Source organism: Sorghum bicolor, chromosome 5, assembly GCF_000003195.3.
Source record: "Sorghum bicolor cultivar BTx623 chromosome 5, Sorghum_bicolor_NCBIv3, whole genome shotgun sequence".
Classification (NCBI taxonomy): domain Eukaryota; kingdom Viridiplantae; phylum Streptophyta; class Magnoliopsida; order Poales; family Poaceae; genus Sorghum; species Sorghum bicolor.
The window spans coordinates 3,559,278-3,582,845 of record NC_012874.2 but is presented as its reverse complement, the minus strand read 5'-3'; the positions used below and the strand labels follow the sequence as shown (position 1 = coordinate 3,582,845).

The 23,568-nt window shown below is 41.4% G+C and overlaps 2 protein-coding genes across 2 annotated transcripts; one reads left to right on the top strand and one right to left on the bottom strand.

Moving 5' to 3' along the window:
• Positions 9,450 to 10,697, top strand: LOC8070638. Its single transcript, XM_002450243.2, has one exon. It carries the CDS (start codon positions 9,678 to 9,680, stop codon positions 10,428 to 10,430), a length of 753 nt encoding a protein of 250 aa, XP_002450288.1. The 5' UTR covers positions 9,450 to 9,677; the 3' UTR covers positions 10,431 to 10,697.
• On the bottom strand, positions 15,267 to 16,704 carry LOC8058548 (alpha carbonic anhydrase 7). Its single transcript, XM_002448964.2, has 3 exons — positions 16,549 to 16,704; positions 15,926 to 16,356; positions 15,267 to 15,846 (listed from the first exon to the last, which is right to left on the bottom strand). The coding sequence occupies exons 1-3, from the start codon at positions 16,625 to 16,627 to the stop codon at positions 15,520 to 15,522; spliced, it is 837 nt and encodes a 278-aa protein (XP_002449009.2). The 5' UTR covers positions 16,628 to 16,704; the 3' UTR covers positions 15,267 to 15,519.

Here is a 23,568-nt window from a genome sequence, read left to right as displayed (position 1 = left end):
TAGTGGGAGGATGAATGAAAGAGGCTAGACATGGTCTTGTATAGAATATTTCATGAATGTTTATCCTTTTCCTTCTCTGATTTTTCTTTTTTGTGATTTTTGTGGTTAGTTTTGGGTGATTTTTGATCTACCAGTTTGGCTATGTTATAAGCTCGATCTTTGAGCTGAAGGTTTTGGGTTGTTCGTGGTTGATCTTTAGGTGCTATGACACCTTGGAACTTATCTCAATCAGGTTTTAACTGATTTCCCAAGAACACCTAGAAATCATCATTTGAGGAATCTTGTCTAAACCTTTTTTAGAGAAGGATCTTGATCTTTCTGATTTGATATCTTGGGGATAGTTTCTAAATAGGCTAGAAAGGTGTGTGCCAAGTTTTAGAATTTTTAGAGCTCATTTGAATTTTCTAGAGAAGATTGTACTAAAAATAACATAAGCCAACCTAGCAGGCTAGTTTTTCAACTTGCTCTGAATTTTGCTAGTTCATCATCCAACAGCCGCTCGAAGGCTAGTTTGTCCTACTCCCATTCCCGCTCCCGCTCTCCCACCTGTTTTGGCTCCATGCATGATGATTGCCCCTCTCACTCCCATTTTGGCTCCACGCATGAGGCAATGATCATGGTCAGAGATTACATGGTTCGGACTATGGTCACGTCCCTAGGAACAACGGTTAGCTCTTTCTACAAGAGATCCACCCCCGCTAAGACCACAGGAACCACCTCGTTGTTTAAACCTCAAATAGTACTCGGTGGTCGGGCAAAATAAGACGGCCCTCATGCATAATCGGTGATTGGTGCCTTCTATTCTAGATCCGCCACGCCGAGAACTTCCTAAAGATCTCAAGCACTTCCTTGCGCATGAGGACCATGTCTTCATCGATGTCACAGTCGTCAATGACTTCAGTTGATTGTGGGAGAACCAGCAAATCAAGCTTTCTAAGACAATGGAACGTTAGGCCATGGTGTCGTTCATGATAAAAACAGGTGAGTGGCAGAAGGTGCCAAACCTTGCGACCCTCACACATGAGAGATGGGTGTGGCTAACAAAAACAAAGATACTAGTGTATGTACATTGATATATTTGTTTTTCACGGCCACGACCATCACATCTTGCATGGAGGTCGCGAGGTTTGGCACCTTCTACCATTGCCCTTTTTTATCACAAATGGCACCATGGCCTGAAGCTCCACCATCTTGGAAAGCTTGATTTGGTGGTCCTCCCACAGCCAATCAAAGTCATTGGCGACTGTAACACCGACGAATATGTGGCCCTCATGCTAAGGAAGTGCTTGAGGTCATCGGGGATGCTATCGACGCGGCTAGAAAATAAAGCATAGGTTGCTGACTCATATCTACATGAGGGTCGTCTTACTTCGGTCGATCACCGTATACCACTCGGTGTCTAAACCAACGAATAAGTGCTTGTGGTCCTCACTGGGGTAGTCCTCTCGTAGAAAATGCTCCACCATCATGCCAAAGGGCGTGAGGATAGTCCAGACCATGTAGTCACCGACCTATCATTATCTGGTGCATAAAGCCATACTAGGAGCGGGAGGGGCGACTGTCGTGCATGGAGCGAAACCAAATACCAGAAAAAAGGAGGACATTCCATCCTACATCTTGTGATCCCCCGAACCAAGCACATACTAAAGTATCCAGCAGATTGGTGTCTGGAGTAGCTCTTATAATCTCAAACTATAATCAAGGGATCTAAACCTACACATTCTTATCCATAATCCATGATCTACAATCCCTAGGCACTAGCTAGAACCAAAAGATTCCTACAAATCCTAACAGGTCCTTTTATTTAATAACTTTGTTTGGGGCGGATGTGTAGTTCAAATCTCACAGCTGCATACATCATCGATCTAAAAGGCTTCTAGAAGAATTATTCTTGAAAACCAGACTTTTAGAAGTGGTCCATGAATGGTGATATTCCAATTAATTTTATAGTCAAGCCTTCAACTAGTTATTAATCAACTAGCTACTCTACCCAACTAATTCAAGCTAATGTTTAGTCCTAGTTAATAACTAGCCTTTGCTAATGTGATCCTATGTACGGTCAAGGTCAAATTATCAAGTTCAACTATGTTTAGAAAATATTGTTTACATGTATGACTCCTAATAAGTATACTATAAAAACATAGTATTCCATGACAAATTTATAAAGATACTTATTATGTATAAATTAGTTGAACTTCAAATCGTTTGACTTGTGCTATTTTAGAATCGGATACTATTTAGAACAAACAGTATAATCCAACCATATGACACCAGTATCGGTACCTTCTTTCAAACAAGCATTGCATAGAAAACGATTACTACTGATCCAACTGCACTATTTACCATGACAAATCAACTATACAACTTCAAAACGATTTTTTTTAAAAAAAAAAAAGATAGGGGTACTTCTTTAGTTTGAAAACAATTGATAATTTGGCTTGTAGCGTATCTGCGTATATAAAATGAAGTCCTTTTTGACTACGTACAGTACATACGATACGATTATTTTTTTTAATCGCGAAGAAGCTTCTGTGCTTTTTGGCTGCTTCCATTTGTCGTGCGTACCAATGGAGTCGTTTTTTAATGATGATGATGAGGATACTCTGATTCTCTTTTGCTTTGATTCTTCGTGCATGCTTGTAGAAAAGTTTGGCCTTTGCGTGTCTGTTCTCTCATCTTTATTGGGGCGGCTGCATGCTAAAGGCCAAAAGATGACCCACCCGTTGACGACCATATCAAACATTCAAACCGGCCAGCTAGCTGGGCAGGAACCGATCCAAGGAGGATTTGCTTTGGCTTTGGTTTTTTTTTTTTGGCTTTGATAACTGTAACACTTCTATTTATATTTGATAATTATTATTTAATTATAGATTAACTAGATCTAAAAGATTCGTTTCGTAAATTACAGATAAATTATGTAATTAATTTTTGTTTTGTCTATATTTAATATTTTATATATGCGTTCAAAAATTCAATATGACAACAAATCTATACCTACTAATAAATTGTGAAAATTTCAGTGTGCCCCAAAATTTTCTTCTGCCCCCGTCTCGGCGAGAATCGGTCTCTCCGTCTGTTTAAGGCTTGTAGGAGAGAAAAAGGAAATAGAATATTTTCTAGAGTTCCCAATGCAAAATCTCCGGTTTACATTTTCTATCCGTTCTCGGCTAGCCTCTGCCGTCCGCTCTTAAAAGAGCAAAAAGAAAATAAATTTCTTTCAGGGTTCCTAATGCAAAATCTCCTATATCCTATTAATTTTCTTTTCTTTTATTCTTTAATTTGGCTAAAAATTAATAAATGCATAGTAATTCATAGAAAACGTAAAAATTACAAAACAAATTTTCAGCTCAACATATATAGATTCATGCAGTAAACAAAAAAATACGTGCAAAGTGTTTGTCCTATTAATTATCATTTCTTTTATTCTTTATATCGGCTGAAAATTAATAAATGCGTAGAAATTCATAAAAAAAATCTAAAAATTACAAAACAAAATTTGTTCAGCTCCACATATGTAGATCTATGTAGTAAACAAAAAATATTACAAATTTTAGTATATTTTTTTTGCTGGAGATGCATGTCTATGCTTTTTAGTGTAAAATTTAAATTGTACTTATCTTGCTCCAATTATTATAAAAAATTTATGGTAGCCTATTTAATATGATGGTTGATTTGTGGTAAAAGTTTTAGCACCATTCCTACATATCTCACTGATTTACTAATTTACCTAAATTTATGTTTGCTAAATAGTTTAGCATCAATTTAAGTGTGCCACTACCTTGGCACGATGTGTTGTTATATCATATGAACACTTCATAATTAAGCTCATGTATTTATAATCTACATACATTTAACTGATATATCATATTTTATAGGAATCCTAATCTAAATAAAAAAAATAAAGCTAGCAACAAACTTATCATGTTTTAATATAATACTATTTTTATTATTAAATAAATATGTCTCCAAGCTACATAATATTGTAAATATTAACTATCTCATACAAGAGATGTCATGGTTATCAATAAAATAAATTATGGACTTTAAATTTCATAAAAAAATAAATATAAATGGATATGTAATATTATATCATCATTTTTATGACCATTTGATGTTTTTCTCCCGTTGCAACGCACGGACATATTTGCTAGTCTTAAAAAAATTTAGAAACAAACAAGGACTTTGTTTGAATCGGCAGTGGATGATGGGATTCAGTTTACTTTTTCAAATCAAGCCTCCGTCATGTAGTACAACCCACAATGTATCAAATATGATGCTAAAATGAGGAGAGAGATGCTTAAGAGAGGCCTTTACCGACAGAAAATTCTAAAACTGAGGCCTTGTTTAGTTTTCTAAAAATTTTTAGTTTTAGGTATTGTAGCACTTTTATTTTTATTTGATAATTATTATCTAATTATAAACTAACTAGACTTAAAAGATTTATCTCACGATTTAAAGGTGTAAGTTGCCGAGTGGCCGACCGAGGCAGCAAAGCAAGAGGTGAATCCGTGAAGAATGTGACCACCCAAAACGGAGTCAAGGTATTCCTGGGTCCTGGCCTTGTTTAGTTGCTAACCGAAAAATTTCGGAATCTTGTAGCATTTTGTTGGTATTTGACAAATATTATCCAATCATAAATTAGCTAGTCTCAATAGATTTATGTCGCAAATTATATGCAAACTGTATAATTATTTTTTATTTTCGTCTATATTTAATGTTTTATGCATGGGTCTAAAGATTCGATGTAACAAGAAATCTTGAAAAGTTTTTGTTTTTTTAATTAAGTAACAAGACCCTGGGTAAAAGATTTCACTTTCAGGTTCAGGAACAAGTCAATGCAGGCCTGCTGTGTGCACTGCACAGTCAAGGTTGCAGTGGTACTGTGTTGACATGATCTGTGGTCCTTCAGGCACGAGAGAACGTGAGATGTGATGATGTTGTATCTGGTCAAATGGAACGACAACAACAGTGGTAGTAATTGTCATGGACAGCCAACAAGCTGTGCCCAGGAGCAGGCCCAGTCGGTAACCAGTGGCTAAAGAAGAAGTTTAAATTAGTTTTCTATTTTTAGTTCCTAAGATTAAAGAGCAATTGGCTCCATTTAGTTCCTTGAGAGCAACTCGAACAGCTTAGTTATTGTTGTTGTGGAAGTTTTGTAAAATAGAAAGTTGGTCATTTATTGATTTTCGTTGGCCATATATAGCCAACCACTGACACAAGCTATATGATTTTGTAAAATAGCAAGACTGTTGTGGATCTCTTCTTTTTTAAAAAGTTTTCTACTTTACAAAATGACTAAATAATAGAATTTGGCTACTAATTTTAGCGATGCTCTTGGAGTTGCTCTAAGATTAAGAAGCAATTGGCTCCATTTAGTTCTTAGATTAAAGGAGTATTGTTGCTCACGTTAGTTTAGGCCCTTGCCTATATATAGGCATAGACCATTTGAGAATAAGCAATGAATTATGAAGAAATAATTCTATTCTCTCTCAATTTCTCAAACTCTTGGCAAAGCATAAGGTCTAGTTATCTCAAAATACCCATCACCATTACAGTAATACATCACGTATACTAACTAATTTATTGTAAGAGAAAAATATTTTTTAAATTATTGACGAATTCGGTAGATAAGCTCAAACAAACAAACCCCAAGTTAAAGCAGACATTGCACCTACCACTTCTACAGGGCATGCATGCAGCCGTGCAAGCAGAGGCATGAGGATGTTTGATCGACGAATGTTTAGACACATAAATAGAGTATTAAATATAAACTATTTATAAAACTAAATATATATAAATTCATCTCGTAATTTACCAAGAACTTTTATAATTTATTTTTATATTACTACCAGAACACACACCTCACGTGACACCCCATCCGAACACCTAACTTTACTTCTTGTATCAAACACTTCATTAATGGTAGCTCGGAATATTTACTGTGCTGCTATCTAACTATTGTATTTTTCATATAAGTAAGTACATATTAGTTATTAAATTATTTAAAAAATATTTCTTGAAAAATAAGATGGGTGCAGTATCCGTGGCGCAGCAGGTGACGACGTTCTTGTGAGCTTTGGTGGGCCAAGTCGCAGAGATGATGCGAAGAGAGGAATGCCGGGCCTTGTTTAGTTCCTTCCTTAAATTTTATTTTTTTTCCCAAAAAAGAAATATATTAATAATATTTCAGTCTCTACATCGACCAATGTATATAGCCTCTCAAACGCACACTAAATAGACTTTACCTATAAAGATCCACGCGCACACACCATAGCATCCGGTATCTTAGCTATCTCATCAAAGCATAAATGCCGCACACAGCCTCCTTGCACCGAAACAGCCTCCGCGGAGCAGGATCGCCCGCTGACACACCACGCAAACCCCTCGGCAACACGATCGGCTAGCCATCTCCTTCCATGTCGGTCTCCTCGCCAACTCTGTGGGCGCCTCCCACACCAGTCTCTTTGTCAATTTCATGGTCACAATCACAACTACTGACAAACAAGTGTGATCCCATCAGATGTTTTGACATGCATTAAGTACAGACTAAAAAATAAGTAATAATTACATAAATTGCGACTATTTTGCGAGATAAATCTTTTAAGTCTAATTAGCCTATGATTTGTCAATATAGTGCTATAATAAATATGTTGCTAATAATAGATTAATTAGCTTAATAAATTCATGTCATTGAACACGCCTTACCCTGATTTGTACCAGCCAAACGAACCAGGCGTTCGGTCAGCCGTGGGGCGGTCACTCCGTACCAGCTGGAGAGTGGAGACGGAGAATCTTGGGCCTTGTTTAGTTATAAATTTTTTTTGGAAAATCGACACTGTAGTACTTTTGTTTGTATTTGACAAATACTGTTTAATCATAGACTAACTAGGCTCAAAAGATTCATCTCGTCAATTCCGACCAAACTATGCAATTAGTTTTTATTTTCATTTATATTTAATACTCTATATATGTATCTAAAGATTCGATGTAACGGAAAATCTAAAAAATAAACAAGGCCTTGACTTGATGTTTGTGCAGGGGGGAAGCGAGCGAGCCAGGCCACGGCCAACGTACGGCCGTAGCAGGTAGCCAGTCGGAGTATCGTGCAGCAGACTTGCAGAGTCAGCAGCAGCAGCAGCAGCAGGAGTCCAAGGTCAAAAGGTGGGTGGCGCCTCCGGTCGCTCCAAACGGCAAACGTAGGAGCTCATCAATTTGAATTTTTCTTTTCTAATTAGATAAGATAACTAAAAGCTTGTCGTTAATCCCAAGGCTGTTCATTCAGCGCTGTTACACCAAAAACCCAGCTACCCGTCTGAATACGCTGCACTGTTCGTCCAGCAGACTCTTCGTCTGTGCGTACGTACACCTGGCCCACAGACCACTTTTGTGAACTTGTGCAGCAGTCCACATACAAATTACATATACGTTTGGATGAAAAGCTATAGTTAAAATATTATTCACTAATTTGTTATAAGAGAAAAATAATATTAAATATCTGGCTGTCTCGGTGGATAAGCTGAAGCGAAGAGTTAAATATAACGTCAAAGATCTAGCTAGAAATCTAGAGCGATCGATACTAGTGCTCTGCTTTTCTTCACAATGAAAATGCGCGCACGTAGTGTGCATGCATGCTCACGCTAATTCTTCGAGAAAACACTACCCGTTCTAGTTCACCACCATCTGTAGTGGCACCACCGGTCCACTACCACCTCGATCGCTCACCGCCTGCTTGGTGCATAATTAACAAGCCACTTTTCTAACGACCGTAGCTAGCTAGGGTGGCAACAATGGCCAAAGACAAAAGGGAATGAAATGAAACGCGTCAAAAAAAAGAGTTTTGGTTCATATATAGTTGCCCCTACACATTTGTTTGGTGTCACGGCATGGGTGGATGGGAGCCAATCATTGTCGTCGTTGCCCCGGGATGAGCCAACATATGGCAGCATCTAAACCCAAATGTACATCCATGGGAGTAAAACATACTTCCGCCTTCGTTAGCTTTTTATACACAACTTTTATTGTATATCTAGATATATCGTGTATTAAAAACAATGTACCTGGAAAAATTACCAAAACAGTTTATAATTTGGGACTGAGGATAGTATTAGAAAAAGTTCAACTGAAACTAACTAATAGATCGATAAAGATATAGAAATAGACATAGATAGATATAAATATAGATAGATAACTAATATATAAGATATAGATAACGTGGATCATAGTTTATGAGAGCATCTCCAAAAGACTAGATAAAATTATATTCTAAACTATAAGTTTTAGTCATTGTGTAAAATAAAAAAATTACCCAAAGCGTAGAGTTCCACAACAGTTTTTGTATAAGATAGCCAGTAAGAACGACATGTTATATATGACAAGCAAAAGTTTAGAGATAGCAAACTAAATAGCACATCTGTTGGAATTTAATTTTTGTTTAAAAAAAAACTAAAAATAGCCTAGATAATATGGATACTATGGCCCTGTTTGGATACTCTAACTAAGTTAGAGGTTATAGTTATTCTCTAACTCATGACTAGCCCTCAACTAACTCTAGCCAAATAGGTGTTTGGATGCAAGGGTTAAATTGACAATAAATGTACTTTCCCATTCATTTGGCTCCTTCCCAGCCAGATTTGGTGTGGCCGCTGTTGTGTGGCCTCCTCCCGCTCACAAATGACATTGCTCCACATGGTACCTTGCGTGCCGTTTTGCCATTGCTGGCGGCGGGCCATTTTTCCATTACTCCATATGGTACCTTGCGGGCTGTTTTGCCATTGTTGGGAGGCGGCGACACGATTGGGAGGCGGCAGCACGGCTTGGAGGTGGTGGCGCGGTTGAGAGGCGGAGGCGAGGCGAGCTGGGAGGCAGCAGTGCTGGTAACTGGGAGGGATCGTGGCTGGGAGGCATCGTGAGTGGAGATCCCGTGCGATACAGCCGATCCCTTTTCCTGTGGGCCCCGCCTTAAATAGTCCCAAATAGCCCAAATAAGCACCTCTTTGGGGGGATAGTTTTTTGGGTGGGTTAGATGCAAATAACCCCAATCTAACCCTCATGTTTGGATACTTTAGGGCTATTTGAGCCCCAAATAGCTAAATCTAACTCTAACACATGGATCCAAACAGGGCCTATATGTGTTGAAGTTGCTCTGATATATCCAATGGCTTTGCAATATATGAAGCACAAACATATTAACTGCATAGCAAGGTCAAAGGTGAGAATTGAGCGTCCGCACAAATGTTTAGGCCTTGTTTAGTTCGTGAAATTTTTTGGCTTTGACTACGGTAGTATTTTTATTTATATTTAACAATTATTGTCTATTATAGACTAACTAGACAGGTTTAAAAGATTCATCACGCAAATTATAGACAAACTATATAATTAGGTTTTGTTTTCGTTTATATTTGATACTTTATGTATACATCAAAAGATTCAATGTGACGTGAAATTAAAAAAAAAAGTTTAGAAACTAAACTCGTTTGTAGACCCGGCCCACGGAACGGAAGCAAAACAAGGAGTAAATTTGGCAGCCGCCCGGAATCACATCAATCTCCACGAGTCAGCGAAAAAAAACTCCATAAAACCCCAACGCGCACGCCGGAGACGGCTCGATTTCCTCTGTTCCCAATCTCGTGTCCGCCTCTCCTCTTTCCCTCGCTCGGTCGCTCCCTTCCTTCCCTCTCATGGCCGCCGCCGCCGCCGCGCGCTTCGGCGACCCGGCGGAGTCCACGCGCCTGCGCATCGGCGACGAGATCACGTGGTCCGAGATCAACGGCGTGTACGACCGCGACGACTCGCTCAAGGAGAACACCAACCCCAAGTCCCTCCTCAAGAACCACCACCCCGGCGCCGGCCCCCACGCCAACAACAACGGCACCTCGCAGCGGTTCTCGGGCAACCTCAAGCCGACGGCGGCGCCCATCATCGGCCTCTCGGGGAAGCTCGGCCAGGGCGGCGGCGGGCGGGGCCGGCATGGGCATGGGCATGGCCACCCGCCCGCCATGTTCCCCAAGAATAAGGCCAAGACGGGCGGCGGGCGCGCGTCCAGAGCCGCCGTCCCGGAGCCCGGCTCTCCCAAGGTGTCCTGCATCGGCAAGGTCCTCTCCGACCGCGAGCGCGCGCGCCTCGGCCGCCCGCCGAGGCCGCGCGGAGGGAACGGCGCGGGCGGGGGTGGGGCGAGGGCCCCCGGGTGCTGCGGCGGGTTCGCGTTCTTGATGCGGCGGAGCAGGTCCAGGAACAACAGCGTCGAGTGCGTCGACCAGTCCCCGCCGCTGGCCGAGGCGGCCACCAGGCGGAGGGAGACGAAGGAGGTGGCGGCTGCGCCGGCCCCCGGGCTGGGTGGCATGCGGCGGTTCGCGTCAGGCAGGCGGGCGGCGGAGTGGGCGGCCGAGATGGACGGCGGCGACGGACGCGTGGCGTCATCTGGGCCGTTGTAGCGCGTGCAGCCGTGCAGGTAGGCAAGGCCGCCCGGGGGTAGTTGGGGCGTGGCTTTCGGCTTGGTTCTTTGGTTGTTGCTGTGCTAGTTGACATGTAGTTGTGTACATACTTCTTCTTGAGAGTTTGATTTGAAATTGAGATTGGGCTTTGGCAAGATTTTGTTTGCTCCGTTTTTATTTTCTGTGAGTTTTGGATAGATGATTTTCTCTATTTTGTACTTACAAAGGTTGTCAGAATTCTCAGTTTTGGATACTTTTTACCAATCACTTTGCTGTCTCTCACACGAAGAAAAAGCTAAGGTCGTGTTTAGTTCAAAAAATTTTACAAATTTTTTCAGATTTTCTATAGACATCGAATATTGCGACACATGTATGGAACATTAAATATAAATAAAAAAATAATTAATTTATAGTTTATATATAATTTGTGAGACAATTTTTTTGAGCTTAACTAGTCTATAATTAGATAATATTTGTAAAATATAAATAAAAATGCTACCGTGTCTATTTTACTAAATTTTTTTAGCTAAACAAGGCCTAAAATGGCACCGCTTTTTAATTGGATGCATAGTTTTGCACACAGAGTGATTAATACAGAACCGACAATCCATGCAAAAAAAAAGGGGCTAAAATGACACCTTATTTTTTTTAATCGGATATTTGCCTAGACTCTAGAAGCCACAACAAGCAACAATCTTATCATATGGATCCGTTTTGTTGGTGGTAGGAGTCCTAGTGGCTTTATCTGCCAAAGAAAAGCTAAAGTGGCAACGGACTAACAGCATCTCCAAAAGATTAAATTCACTGATTTAAATAGATTTGATAAAAAAAATATTAGAGTACTTTAACAGACTTTATAAAGAATAGTTAGTGAGGTAGGCTTTCTAAAAATAGAGAACGAATAAGGCGAGATAAAGAGGTACTAAATTTAGAGAGTTGTTTATAGAGTCTGTTGCAGACTTTTTCCTTCAACAATAACTAAATTTACCTATAGAAAATGATTTGGCTAATCCCTTGAAGATATAGATCTCCATATGGCCTACGGCCCGTTGGCACGGGGTTTTGGCCCGACACGGCACGACTCGGCCCTGCGATTGACGGGCCCGTGCTAGCATGACCCGAGACACCAGGACGTGCCTGGGCCGTCGCCTCGGCCCATGGCACGGCACGAGCACGGTCCAGTAGGTGGCCCAATGCCCCGATGCATATATATGTTGCCGCTGCCGCCGGTGCCCACCTCCTAAACCCTAAAATCACCCCCCACCTGCCCGTCTTCTCTCGATCCGCCGCTCGTCGGCCTGCTACTCACCTTTCGCGTGTCGCCTCGGAGGCTCAAACTTGAATGTCGATCATCCGTCCGTCCCCTGCTCCGGTGACCTTGCCGCACCTCCACCTCGCCGGTTGTCGCCTGACGGCCTGAGACCCCGAACTCCCTAACCCTAACCCTCTCCTCCCTCCTTTCCCCCTCCACTCCTCTCTATCCTCATGAGTTCGTGTTCATCTTCCTCGCTCCGCTGTCGCTCACCGTCGTCTCTAATGGATGTCTGTCTATCTCGTGTCTCATCTTGACTCATGGGCCGCTTCTACTCCGGCACCGGGCTCCGGTAACGCAGGTATGTAACCCTAGATCACTAGATCTACTCCGTCTCTCACTCTCTCATTCTGTGTTCTCATCTTTTCTCTTTTAGTGATTGTAGGTTTGTGCTTGACACCGCCTCCTCCTCCTCCTTTGGAGTGGACATGGCCAGGCTGGCAAAGCGCCCATCGAGGTCTGGTGGCTCAGGGTCGTCCTCAGCCGGCCACATCCAGTGGTGCTAGTGCTGGGCTCGCAATGCGGGGGCGGATCTGTATCCCCCTGGGCGATGGCGAGGACCTTGCGCCGCACCCGGATGAGCTCGAGGATTTAGAACTAGAACGCGAGGATGATGACGACTTGCATGATGACGCGAGAGCTTTCTTCGGCATTGACCTCAGTGACCAACCTGTTGGCACTGAGCAGCAGCAGCCCATTGACCTCGATGGCGACGATGCGGATAGGGGAGTGGCTGCCTCCACTAACACTCGTGGTACCTCAACCACCAGCACTGGTAAGCGAGTTTATGTTGTTTGGCAGTACTTCGACGAGATCAATGATGAGACTGGGTTGAGAACCGGTGCCATATCCAAACATTGTCGTTCGCGTTATACTACTAGATCCTTTGGTGGCACTTGGCATTTGAGGCAGCACATGAAAAGTTGTATGAAAAAACAAAAACATGCAACTATGGTTCACTCTAAACTTGCTCTTAATTCTGATGGCTTGAAAAAATGGGTGTATGATCCTGCTGTTGCTCGCAGTGAGTTATGCAGGCTGATAGCTAAGCTAGACCTTCCCCTAGGCATTGGTGATACACAAGCCTAGGAAGATTACATTAAACATGCTCATAACCGGCACCGGCAGCGGCTCTACCACTGCTGGTACTTGATGGAAGACGAAGACAACAAGTCAACAACTGGAGAGGTAATGAAAGGCTTATATAATTCCTGTTTAGATTCTATCAAACATATGTATCCTTACATCTTTTGTTGAAGGCAGTGGCTGTGGCTGTTCTGCTGCTGATTCTGGTGGAGGTGGTGATTATATTCCATGAAGGCAACGGCACTTTTGTGAAGTCATTTAGTATCTAGGACTTGGAGAAGTAGGAGTGTGAACTGTGAAACTATTCTTGTAACTTATGTGAAATTTGCCACTCTAATGACACTAAAAATCTAAAACTAAGAGCTTTTGGTTGTACTCTTTTTCCCTTTGGTTTCTCACAAGGGTGATTTTTACCTAGAAAGGTTTTTAATGAGGCAGCATTGCACAAAACAACTCGATTTAAGTATTATCATTTTATCATATTATTTTGTCAATCTGTGAGTCTTTAATTTCATGATGAAAAAGTGAAAACGTGAATGGGAATGGCAATGAAGGCTTTGTGGTGCTTGGGCTGTGGGCCGGCACGGCCCGGTGAAAATTGTCGTGCCCAACGGGCGGCACGACCAAATGGCCCACGGACCGTGCCATGGACCATAGGCGAGGCACGAGCACGCCTCTGGCACGACCCGTGAGGCACGACGGCTCGATGAGGCACGACACAGTGTAGGTCCCGCACGGCCCGATGGCTATATATACTTGAAGATGCTCTAACGTGATCTTGACCTAGGTAAGCATACATAATGACCATTTCAGTTACCACAACGATTATGGTTGCATTCTATTGTTAAAATTGGCAGAGACGACTAGAGTGGTTAAAAACTTCGCGAAAAAAGGCAGGCTTCGATTCGTAGGCTCCTACTGTAGCTCTTGCTTATTCTTTTACGAGTCTGGGAGACATTCTAGATGCTGTACTTTCTAGATTGCTCTCGAAAAGCTAAAATACGGAGTTGAGGAAGATGTCCATTCTTTCATCCTAGGCTCTGTGAACAGCTAGTTTAGTATTTTAGCTTTTCTTCCTCTCCAAGTCAGAAGGGTTCTACTTTTCTAGTATAACGCTAGCTCTAGTAATAGCTTCGTTATTTTTTTAGACCAAGAGCTTGGTGCTCCTATAGACCACTTTGACACTTCACAAAGACACTAGTTGAGTCTATTTGGACATTCAATGAAGAAATGGAGCTTGGGACTACTGTACACATTGGAGCGATACGGGTGCTCTTAGATCTAGAGTGATTCTGTCTTGACAGATCTTCTTTAGATACCTCTCTTGCAACATCTTGTCTACGGAGCAAAAGTGGTGTGGAAGGTTTTCTACTACAAAAGCTTGAAGGAAGAACACAGGACGGTGGACTGGACATGGAGTACCTTCGTTGGACAACAAGGGCATCTATCCATTGCTTCCTAACGCCTTGGTAGCAAGGAAAAACCAAGATTGGCCTATTTATAACCAGAAGTAATGGGTAAGTGGATCCCACAGTGGAGAATCACATAACCACTGGTAGGAGGATCCAACAGAAGTAGGACATTGCCGAATCAATCCCTGACCTACATTGGCGTATCACTGGCTTGAGGCTAACCTGAAAATGAGAAAGGCTTTCACTGTCGGGTTAAAGGATCCCATATATTGTTAGGATCCTAGCCTTATGTGGTTCAAAAGTGTAGTGGGATCACTGCCGACCCTAGCACATTGGACAGTGATGGACTGACAATGATTGTCTATTCTGCAATATTGACCACATGTCGATTCTTTCAGTTTTTTGGTTTGCTGGTCCCTTCTTCTCTCTAGGCGACAACGGAGATGTAGGCGGCTTTGGTGTTTCCATGGTGAGATTAATTACTGAGGTGATGGTGTCACTTTCGATTTGGAATAACATCCTTCGGGCTCTTTTGCACCTCAACAACGCTCCATCGAGCGACACCAACAACCTAGTAGTCAGGCAGAAGTGTTCTGTGGATATGAAATTTCAGTTTTTGCAAGCCTATTTATAGGAGTATAGCATTGTTCAATGCCAACGAAAGTAACAATTTCTCTCTTATCCCTTCAATTTCTGCAACAAGTTTCAGGAGTTTCTACCATATGTAGTGGCAGAGTATTGGAAATCTAGCATTCGGTGTTGGGGTGGAATCCCAACCAATTTTCTTCTATCAGTTTCAAGATCTTGTTAATTATTATGAGCGGCAAGTGGCCTCTGTGCTCATCAATGGTAGGGAAATTTTGTACGTACTACCTCTACTACTGCGTGTTTTCAATCTCCAGCGAGCAGCATATTTTTTAAGGAAGATGACCTCAAAGGGCCTCAGATTTGAGATACTTCTCAGTGTCTCCCTTTTTTCTAAAAAAAATATATTCAAGTTAAATGCCTCGTGCCCACAAAACCACCTGAGATGCACGCAAACCTATATATTCAGCACTTGCATTGATCATGCAAACTGAGAGGTACGTAGACTAGATATACATACATTGACGTGTTACAAATGAATGAAATCAAACCTATTCAGCACTACTGTCACAAATATTACACCGCCAATATATAGGCAAATGATGAGCAGCAACCGTGTCCACATACATATATCTATTTAATTAGTATTTCACATGAACGATATATATATAGATGTCGATCGAGTTAGGTTACATTACATCTGGAATGAGATGGTGCTGCCTGGCGGGTTGTAGAACTGGACTTTCCTGCCGTTGGTGGGCTGCGTGGGGCGGTAGTCGTTCCCGGGCAGCGGCGCCTTGAGCAGCTGCAGCTGCTCCTTGCTGATCTGCCTCACCTTCCCCAGCACGCTCCAGACGACGTTCTCTGTGCAGGGCGGCACGGTGAGGGACCCCGTGTACCGGAAGTAGCTTCCCGTGCGCTTCTGCAGCGACCGCAGGTGGATCAGCGCCACCTCCACCTGCGACTCCTCCTCCGCCGAGTTGCACTTGTCCTCGGCCACCTCCACCAGCTGCCTCTTCAGCTGCAATCCAATCCATGTTCGTGTTCGTCATCCATGGAGCTGCAATTATATATATAATGCCCTAGCTAGCTGTACCTACCTGGTAGTAGAAAGAGTCAGGGGCGCCGAGCTGGTAGAGGATGCCGATGACGGCGACGGCGCCGTCGGCGCTCTTGTGGACGAGGTGGAGCTCCAGCGGGAACCTCTGGCCGTTGATGGTGTGGTCGGAGGGGGAGTGCCAGTGCAGCGAATCGAGGCTGAACACCTTGCCGTTCACTGTCAACGTCCCAACTTTGCTGCCGAACTCCAGCTTGATGTCGTGGCCGTCGTTGATGAGGGTGGCGGGCACGGCGGCGTAGGTGCGGTTCAGGGTGTCGAGGTTGGCGTTGGGGACGGCCTGCTTCGTCACGATGTCGATCGGCGACTGCTGCTTCCCTTGCCCGCACATCTTGTACGCCGGGCTCAGCTTCGCCCAGTTCTCCGGCCCGTCGGGCTTCCCCGCCCCGTAGCTGAACAACGTCGCGCCGCCATCTGTCGTCGTCGTCGTCGTCGTCGTCGTTCATGCCACCATATATGCATGCATACATGCGTGCATTGCTGGTGTTAGCTTGCAAAGCAGTCGTACTCCGTCCAGGCCTCCGGCCGGCGAGGCGCGGCGGCGAGACCATGGATGCACATGCGCTGCAGGTGTGTGTGTGTGTGTGTGTGTGCGTAGGTACGTACCGGAGAGAGCGACGGCGAGGGAGGACGCGGCGGCGAGGAGGCCGATGAGCGCACGGGAGGACACCATTATTGCTTGCATTTGCCGGCACCCACGGATGATGGATTGATTGATGTGGAACGTCGTCGAAGAACTGCTTGAAATTGGGGCGAGGGCGGAGGACGACCGGCCGGCCTGGATTTCCGTCGTCGTGGATATATGGACGGAGGTGTGTGCGAGGTGGACGAACGGATGTGCAATGCAGCCCGGAAATTGGGGCGAGTTCGAACGGACAGGAGTGTTGCTACTCGCTAGGAGAGAGGCACCGTTTTTTTCGGTGGAAAACTGCTTGAAATTGAACGAAGCATGCATTTTTTTGAGAATCATTGAACGAAACATGCATGCCGGCATATAGTTTACCATCTGCAAGGCCCCAACAGCCACGAGCTGATAGGCTGGGCCACCGACCTCTGTGCACGGCCCAAAGTAGATGAATTCATGTTAATCGGCAAAGGCCGAAAGGAGGGTTTGCACCTTCCATTAGATCTTGGGCTTCCACCTTCCATCAGGGACTTCAAATTGTTTAGGAAAAAGTTCACATTAGCTCTCACAACTTTTGTAAAAGTCTGTTTTTTTCTCTCTAAACTCTAAAATCAGGTGAATCAAAAGCTGTTCGTTTCAGCTCCCTGACGAGTGATAAGCGTTTTTTGTCTTTTTATTATTTACTAGTACACATGCCGGTATGTTACAACGGGAGAGAAATAATTTATTTATTTTTTAAAAAAATGACAACAAGGATATATATATATATATATATATATATATATATATATATATATATATATGTTATACCATATCTATAAAATTATATATATATATATATATGTGTGTGTGTGTTATATACCATATCTGTAAAATTTAAGTCTATAGTTTATTTTGTAATAATCATAACATCCATAGTATGAATTAGTGTTATTAATAATATGATAATATCCTATTAAGTTTGTAGCGAATTAAAATACAACATGTGTGCATTTTTCCTTCCATTAAAAAGTATATATATATATATATCACAAATTTAATTTTTATACTATTCATGGGTTGCTACCGTTAAAATATAAAGTTCCATTACTTTCTTTGAGAATATAGATTAGATTAGAGAAGGATAAATAGTTCAAACACCCTTAACATTCTATCTATTTTTTATTTTTTATATATAAATGGGAATAAAAAAGAAACAAAAGTGAGTAAAGTCCACCACCGGTCCCTAAACTTATACTGTCATGTCATTTCGGTCCCTAAACTCACAAATCAATCGTTTAGGTCCTCGAATTTATTCATTTGTGTCATCTCGGTTCCTAAACTTGTTCAGTTATGTCGTGCTGGTCCCAAAAACTTAGAAATCACTCGTTTAGACCCTCAAATTTGTTCAGCTGTGTCATCTCGGTCAAAACAAAGCGATCTAAAAACTTATCTTCATTTGAGTTTATATGAAAAAGTTATGAGTTATTTTTCAATATAGAGTTTTTAGATTCGTCCTATTTTGACCTAGATGAGACTTAAAAACAAGTTTAGGGACCGAGATGACACAACTGAACAAGTTCGAGTACCTATATGAGATATTTTTAAGTTTAGGGACCAGGATAATATAACTGAACAAGTTTAGGTACCTCAACGGTCGTTTTGCGAGTTTAAGGACCGGGATGACACATTCGAACAAGTTTAGGGACCACTGATGAATTTTATTGGACATCACAGAAAAATCATAAAATAGAAAATATAATTTTATTGAACTCCACGTGAGTAGATCTACACAGTAAACATATAATATAGTATGCTTTAGTATATTTTTTTATTGTAGCTCAAATCTATGCTTTTCTATAATTAATTTATAGCTGCATTTTCTATGGTCCTTTTCTGATGAAATTTATATGGTGAGCTAATTATTGTATACTCGAACTGTAATAAAAATTTTATACTCATTAGATCATATATAACTTAGTTATAGATTTATACACCTAAATAGATCTATAACTGAGTTATACATAATCCAATAAGTATAAAATTTTTACTATAATTTAAATATACATCATTAGCTCACTATAAAAAATTTTACTAGACACAACTTTTATGTGTTCGAAACTGAAACATATATCCAAAAGAAAAGAATGGCATACGTGATTGTCATTTTTTTTCAGTGGAAGACTTTTGCTGCCACTAGGTGCAATGTCTTTTGATACATCTCCCGTCGACCAGATTGCTCTTTATTTAGGGACCGAAAGGTTTGAAACCCGACCTGCCTGACAACGGACACTGCATGCGAGTTCAAGGAGGGCACGGAACGATAATATATATGGATCCAAACAGAACGGGCCACATATATTGTGTAGGTAGAAAGTCGTTATCCAGAAGGAAAAACTGAGTAATCACGCGTGCTAAGAACACGACGATGTTCACGCACTTGAGATTCCTCTATTCCCGGCGGTTGTAAACACGAACCCGGGTAGTCTCCTCTACCACTTCATCTATTATTTGCTTCATCTATTATTTGGTTATGTCCATATTAGAGTTTAGTTCCCTATATATTATCCTAAATCGAGCATACATTGATTGTTTAAGACTCTAAACGGATTCAAATAGAAAAGTTATCAACTATAAAGTTTCATAACTTTTAAAGATCTACAACTTTTATATTGGTAGTTTCTCCATCCGAGGTCATTTACAAAATTTAAATTTCAAATTTAAGAAATTCAAACGTAGTTTTCGACGACAAGATGATCGCTTATAGAAAATATGATTTTTAGTGGTGGTTCCTTAGGAGAACCGCATCTAGAAATACATGATTTCTACAGGAGGTTTTGGCGATTTTCCTAAGAAAACCACAAGTTGAAATGTTTCAACTGGCGGTTTTTTAAGAAAACGGCCAATAAAAATTAATTTTTACAGCCGATTTTTGAGTTGGACAAGTCGATTTTTTCCACAGGCATTCTTTAATTGAAACTGTTTGTAAAAATTCACCAGCGTAGAGCTTTTTTATACTAGTGAGATATAGCTAACCCCATCATCTACTGATCCATCCCTTTTGCTCGCTGATGAAAGAGTAACCAACTAATGGGGAATCGTGCATGGCTACCTAAGCCACCACACTCAACATGGCTCAAAAATGTGAAATATTCATCCGTAACAAAGTGATGTTGTGACTATTAATGATGATGTAGGTGCATGCGAATCAACCGAATCTATCAGCCTTTCTACTATGACTTATCAACCAAACGAACAAGGAGTCAAGGAAAAGACGATAATAGCCGGTGGAGGAGACCGGATCCGGCATTAGTCGGCCGGAAGGAGAAGGCATATCAACCAAACGAACAAGGAGTCAAGGAAAAGACGATAATAGCCGGTGGAGGAGACCGGATCCGGCAGTAGTCGGCCGGAAGGAGAAGGCATGCATCAATCATAATATAGACAGAACCTACACGGTAGGATTCGAACCCGCAACCTCTTCCTCGCACATAGCCTCTTCTACCACTCCACCCATTACTAACTTGTGTCGATATTAGAGTTTAGTTCCCCATATATATATTATCCTAAACCGAGCAAACATTCATTGTTTGAGGCCCTACTACATAGATTTAAATGAAAAGATCGTCAACTATAAAGTTATATAAATTTTCAAAATCTACAACCACTTGGCCATGTCGCCAAAAGATAGCAAGTATTCATCCATATTTTTTACTAATTACTAAAATTACTAAAACCTTTTTTTCTTTTATCTTGAATCTAATTCTACTTACTTTCTTTTTTCGAATCTTTTTCAAATTGATACTTTCTCCATCCGGAGTAATTTACAAAATTTGAATTTCAAACTTGACAAATTCAAACGTAGTTTTCGTTAACAAGATGATTTGAAATGAAAAAAATTATCAACTACAAAGTTTCATAACTTTTTGAGATCTACAACTTCTATTTTGACAGTTTTTTCATACGAGGTCATTTGAAAAACTCAAAAAAATCAATTTCAAATTATTTTTATAGACGGTTTTCTTAGGCCTCGTTCAATTTGTAAAAAATTTTGGATTTCAACACTGTAACATTTTTGTTTTTATTTGACAAACATTGTCCAATCATGGAGTAACTAGGCTTAAAAGATTCGTCTTGCGATTTACAGATAAATTTTTGTTTTTGTGTATATTTAGTGCACCATGCATATGCCGCAAGATTCGATGTGACGAGGAGCGGGCTGAGTTCCTCAATCGTATTGACAGGCAAGAAGGGCCGCCATTTCGTCAGTTGGGCCAAGATTTATGAACCCATGCAGATATAAGTATAGTACTCCACTATACAGTCCACACTCCACAGTAGTCGTCGTGTCAACGCGCGTGCGCCTGCATGAGATATGGATGGCGGTGGCCGCCCAGAGCCACAGCCAAAGCTGCCGCCGTATGGGCGCGAGCGCGTACGTCCTCCGGCGTCGGTTTCGCGACGGCGACGTCCACGAGCTAGGCACAGGCACGGCGTGTGGTCTTTGCGGCGGTGCCGTCCCACTAGCGCGGCGGCGGCGCGGCCACTCGTGAGCCGCCACGCGCACGCCGCCGGGCGACCCCACTAGCTTAGTGGTAGTAGTAGTAAAATTCTCGATCTCCATGCGTGTGATTGTGAAGAATCGAAACCAAGAAGGGGTCTGCGAGATCCACACACACAGTTAAAAAAGCGTTCAACGGGCAGGGAAGAATATACATATATGCATGTGAGAGCCGTCGTCAGTGGTGGTTGCAACGTCTATACTACACTAGCTAGCAAGCTAGTCTATATTTTGCTTTCAGCACGCTTCATCGCTAGTACTAAGTCTCCTTTGCGTTTTGCCCAACCATGCATTAGCTAGTAAGTGCATGCTTCCTTTATTTGGAAGGTGAAAAGTTACATATAGTCTTAGTGAAGAGTTATATATATATATATGGCGTTGTTTCTAAGATTGCCACATTATGTAGAATGAAATGAAACAATGAAAACACATAGAGAGTCACATTCTATAGTTTAATTTCATATACATTTAATTCCATAACTCATATAGAGTTGTTGTTCGTGTCAAGATAGTTTAATTTCATCCCCATGATACTCTTACTTCATCTCTCTCTTATTAAAAACCTTACCACATCATCAAAAACGCTTATATGACAGCTCATTAAAGATCGAATCTCCAATTGAGACTGACCTTATTACCACAACATATATTTTTCTTAAAAAAATGGAACCGTTTGTAGCACAACCAAGTTTCAACTAGTTTTCAGCAAATGAGCTAAAAAGAGGAAAATCATAAGCAAAGTCTATGATTATATTGCTTCTCCATCCATTATGATTTGATCGAATTATTATTCTGTATGAATGAACTCCGCTTATTATAATTGCTAAATTTACCCTAATGAACTCCATATCCCGACTAACAAAATTATTTGGACTTGGTTCAACCGTTAGATCAATCTCTCCTGTCCTGAAAAGAATGCAAATTCTAGATTTAACTCAAGTCAAATTCTTTAAGGTCGATTAAGTTTATAGCTAGATAGAAAACCAACATTTATATCTAGTTTACTATGAAAATATATCACATGACGAATCTAATTACACCTATTCACTACCATAAATGCCAACAATTCCTTTTTATATAAATTTGATTAAACAAAACAAATTATTTGACTCGTTGAGAAACGAGAACCGTCTTTTCTCTTTTACGAAATAAAGAGTACCTATTTCTCAGCGCAGTAGAATATATAATTACCTATATCTAATAATAACAGAGCTTATTCGTGAATCTCGCTCGGCTTTCCAAGGCTTGAATAAGTCTTCGATCTAGTAGGTAGCTAGTAATAATTCGAGTGGTGACCAGGTTCAGGGCATGCGTATCACTTTCTTGTCCATCTCGTGATGATAGCGAAATCCATCCGTATAATTATATATTGTTATAAGTATGTTGTTGCCGCTGCTGCTGCTGCACAATTTAAAGTGCTTGTTGCGATCGATCGTGCGCACTAGCGAGCGAGATAGAGCGTATAAACAAAGAAAAGTGAAGGAAAATAATGACAAAAAGGCGACCGAGGATCCATAGTGGGGCTTACACAGAGAATGTCCGGAATAAAGGGTAATTTTCCACCTTGGAGATAGCTAGCTAGCTACATGGACCATGACGCGCTTTTGCATATATATATCTTCGTCTATACCTCCTCTCGCGTGCTTACGTCGCGGCAACGGAAGAACATGCATGCATGCATGCATGCAGCTCATCGAGAACCCTCAAACATCCTAATCAAAAGACACAAAATTCAATGACTTGCGGCTTTGGACAAAATCCTTTCATATATATTTTGAGCAAAATTCTCTGGTCCTGTTTAGTTTCCACCTAAAAACTTTTTTTCATATCACATCGAATGTTTCGACATGTATGGATTATTAAATATTGTAAAGTTTATATGAATTTTACGAGACGAACCACTTGAGCCTAATTATTAGTCTATGATTGGATATTAATTGCTATAGTTACAAATGTGCTACAGTTTTTTTTTCGCGGTCTACACAAGCCTTAGTGTAGCATCTGTCATCTATCTGTGCATCTCATTTCGTATCTAGCTGGAACCTTTTTCAACTCAGAGATAAGAGTGAAGAGATCAATACCAATTTTCTTGCTGAGACGGACGAAAGCTAGACTCGGGTGCAATTTTGCCAAAAGTGGAAGGCTACTCGGCACCAAAGAAACCAGAGGAGGAAAAACCGCAAGAGTCTTCTGATGAATGAATTTATGTGGTGTGTACATTTACATACTTAAAAGATTATGCTATTTGTATGGACATCAAGTTCACATACGGTCTGGTCACGAAACCGAGTGTGTAGGTTAGTTGATTAGGTTTTTTGTGGTGGAAGCTACGTCCATCAAAGTTCTTGACTTAATACAATGCCAATTAAGAGCGAGAGGTGCCTATAATAACTTCATTAGTCTCAAGATTTGTGGGTCTAACTTAGTCTCTAAGAGGTGCACATAGGGCCGGGATAGATTA

Bases quoted from the DNA above. Each gene is read 5' to 3' on its own strand.
- LOC8058548 (XM_002448964.2), bottom strand. From the start codon at position 16,627: ATGCAAGCAATAATGGTGTCCTCCCGTGCGCTCATCGGCCTCCTCGCC. The intron at 16,357-16,548 runs GTACGTACCTAC...CGACGACGACAG, and splicing joins CCTCGCCGTCGCTCTCTCCG to ATGGCGGCGCGACGTTGTTC. The intron at 15,847-15,925 runs GTAGGTACAGCT...ATTGGATTGCAG, and splicing joins CTGACTCTTTCTACTACCAG to CTGAAGAGGCAGCTGGTGGA.
- LOC8070638 (XM_002450243.2), top strand. From the start codon at position 9,678: ATGGCCGCCGCCGCCGCCGCGCGCTTCGGCGACCCGGCGGAGTCCACG.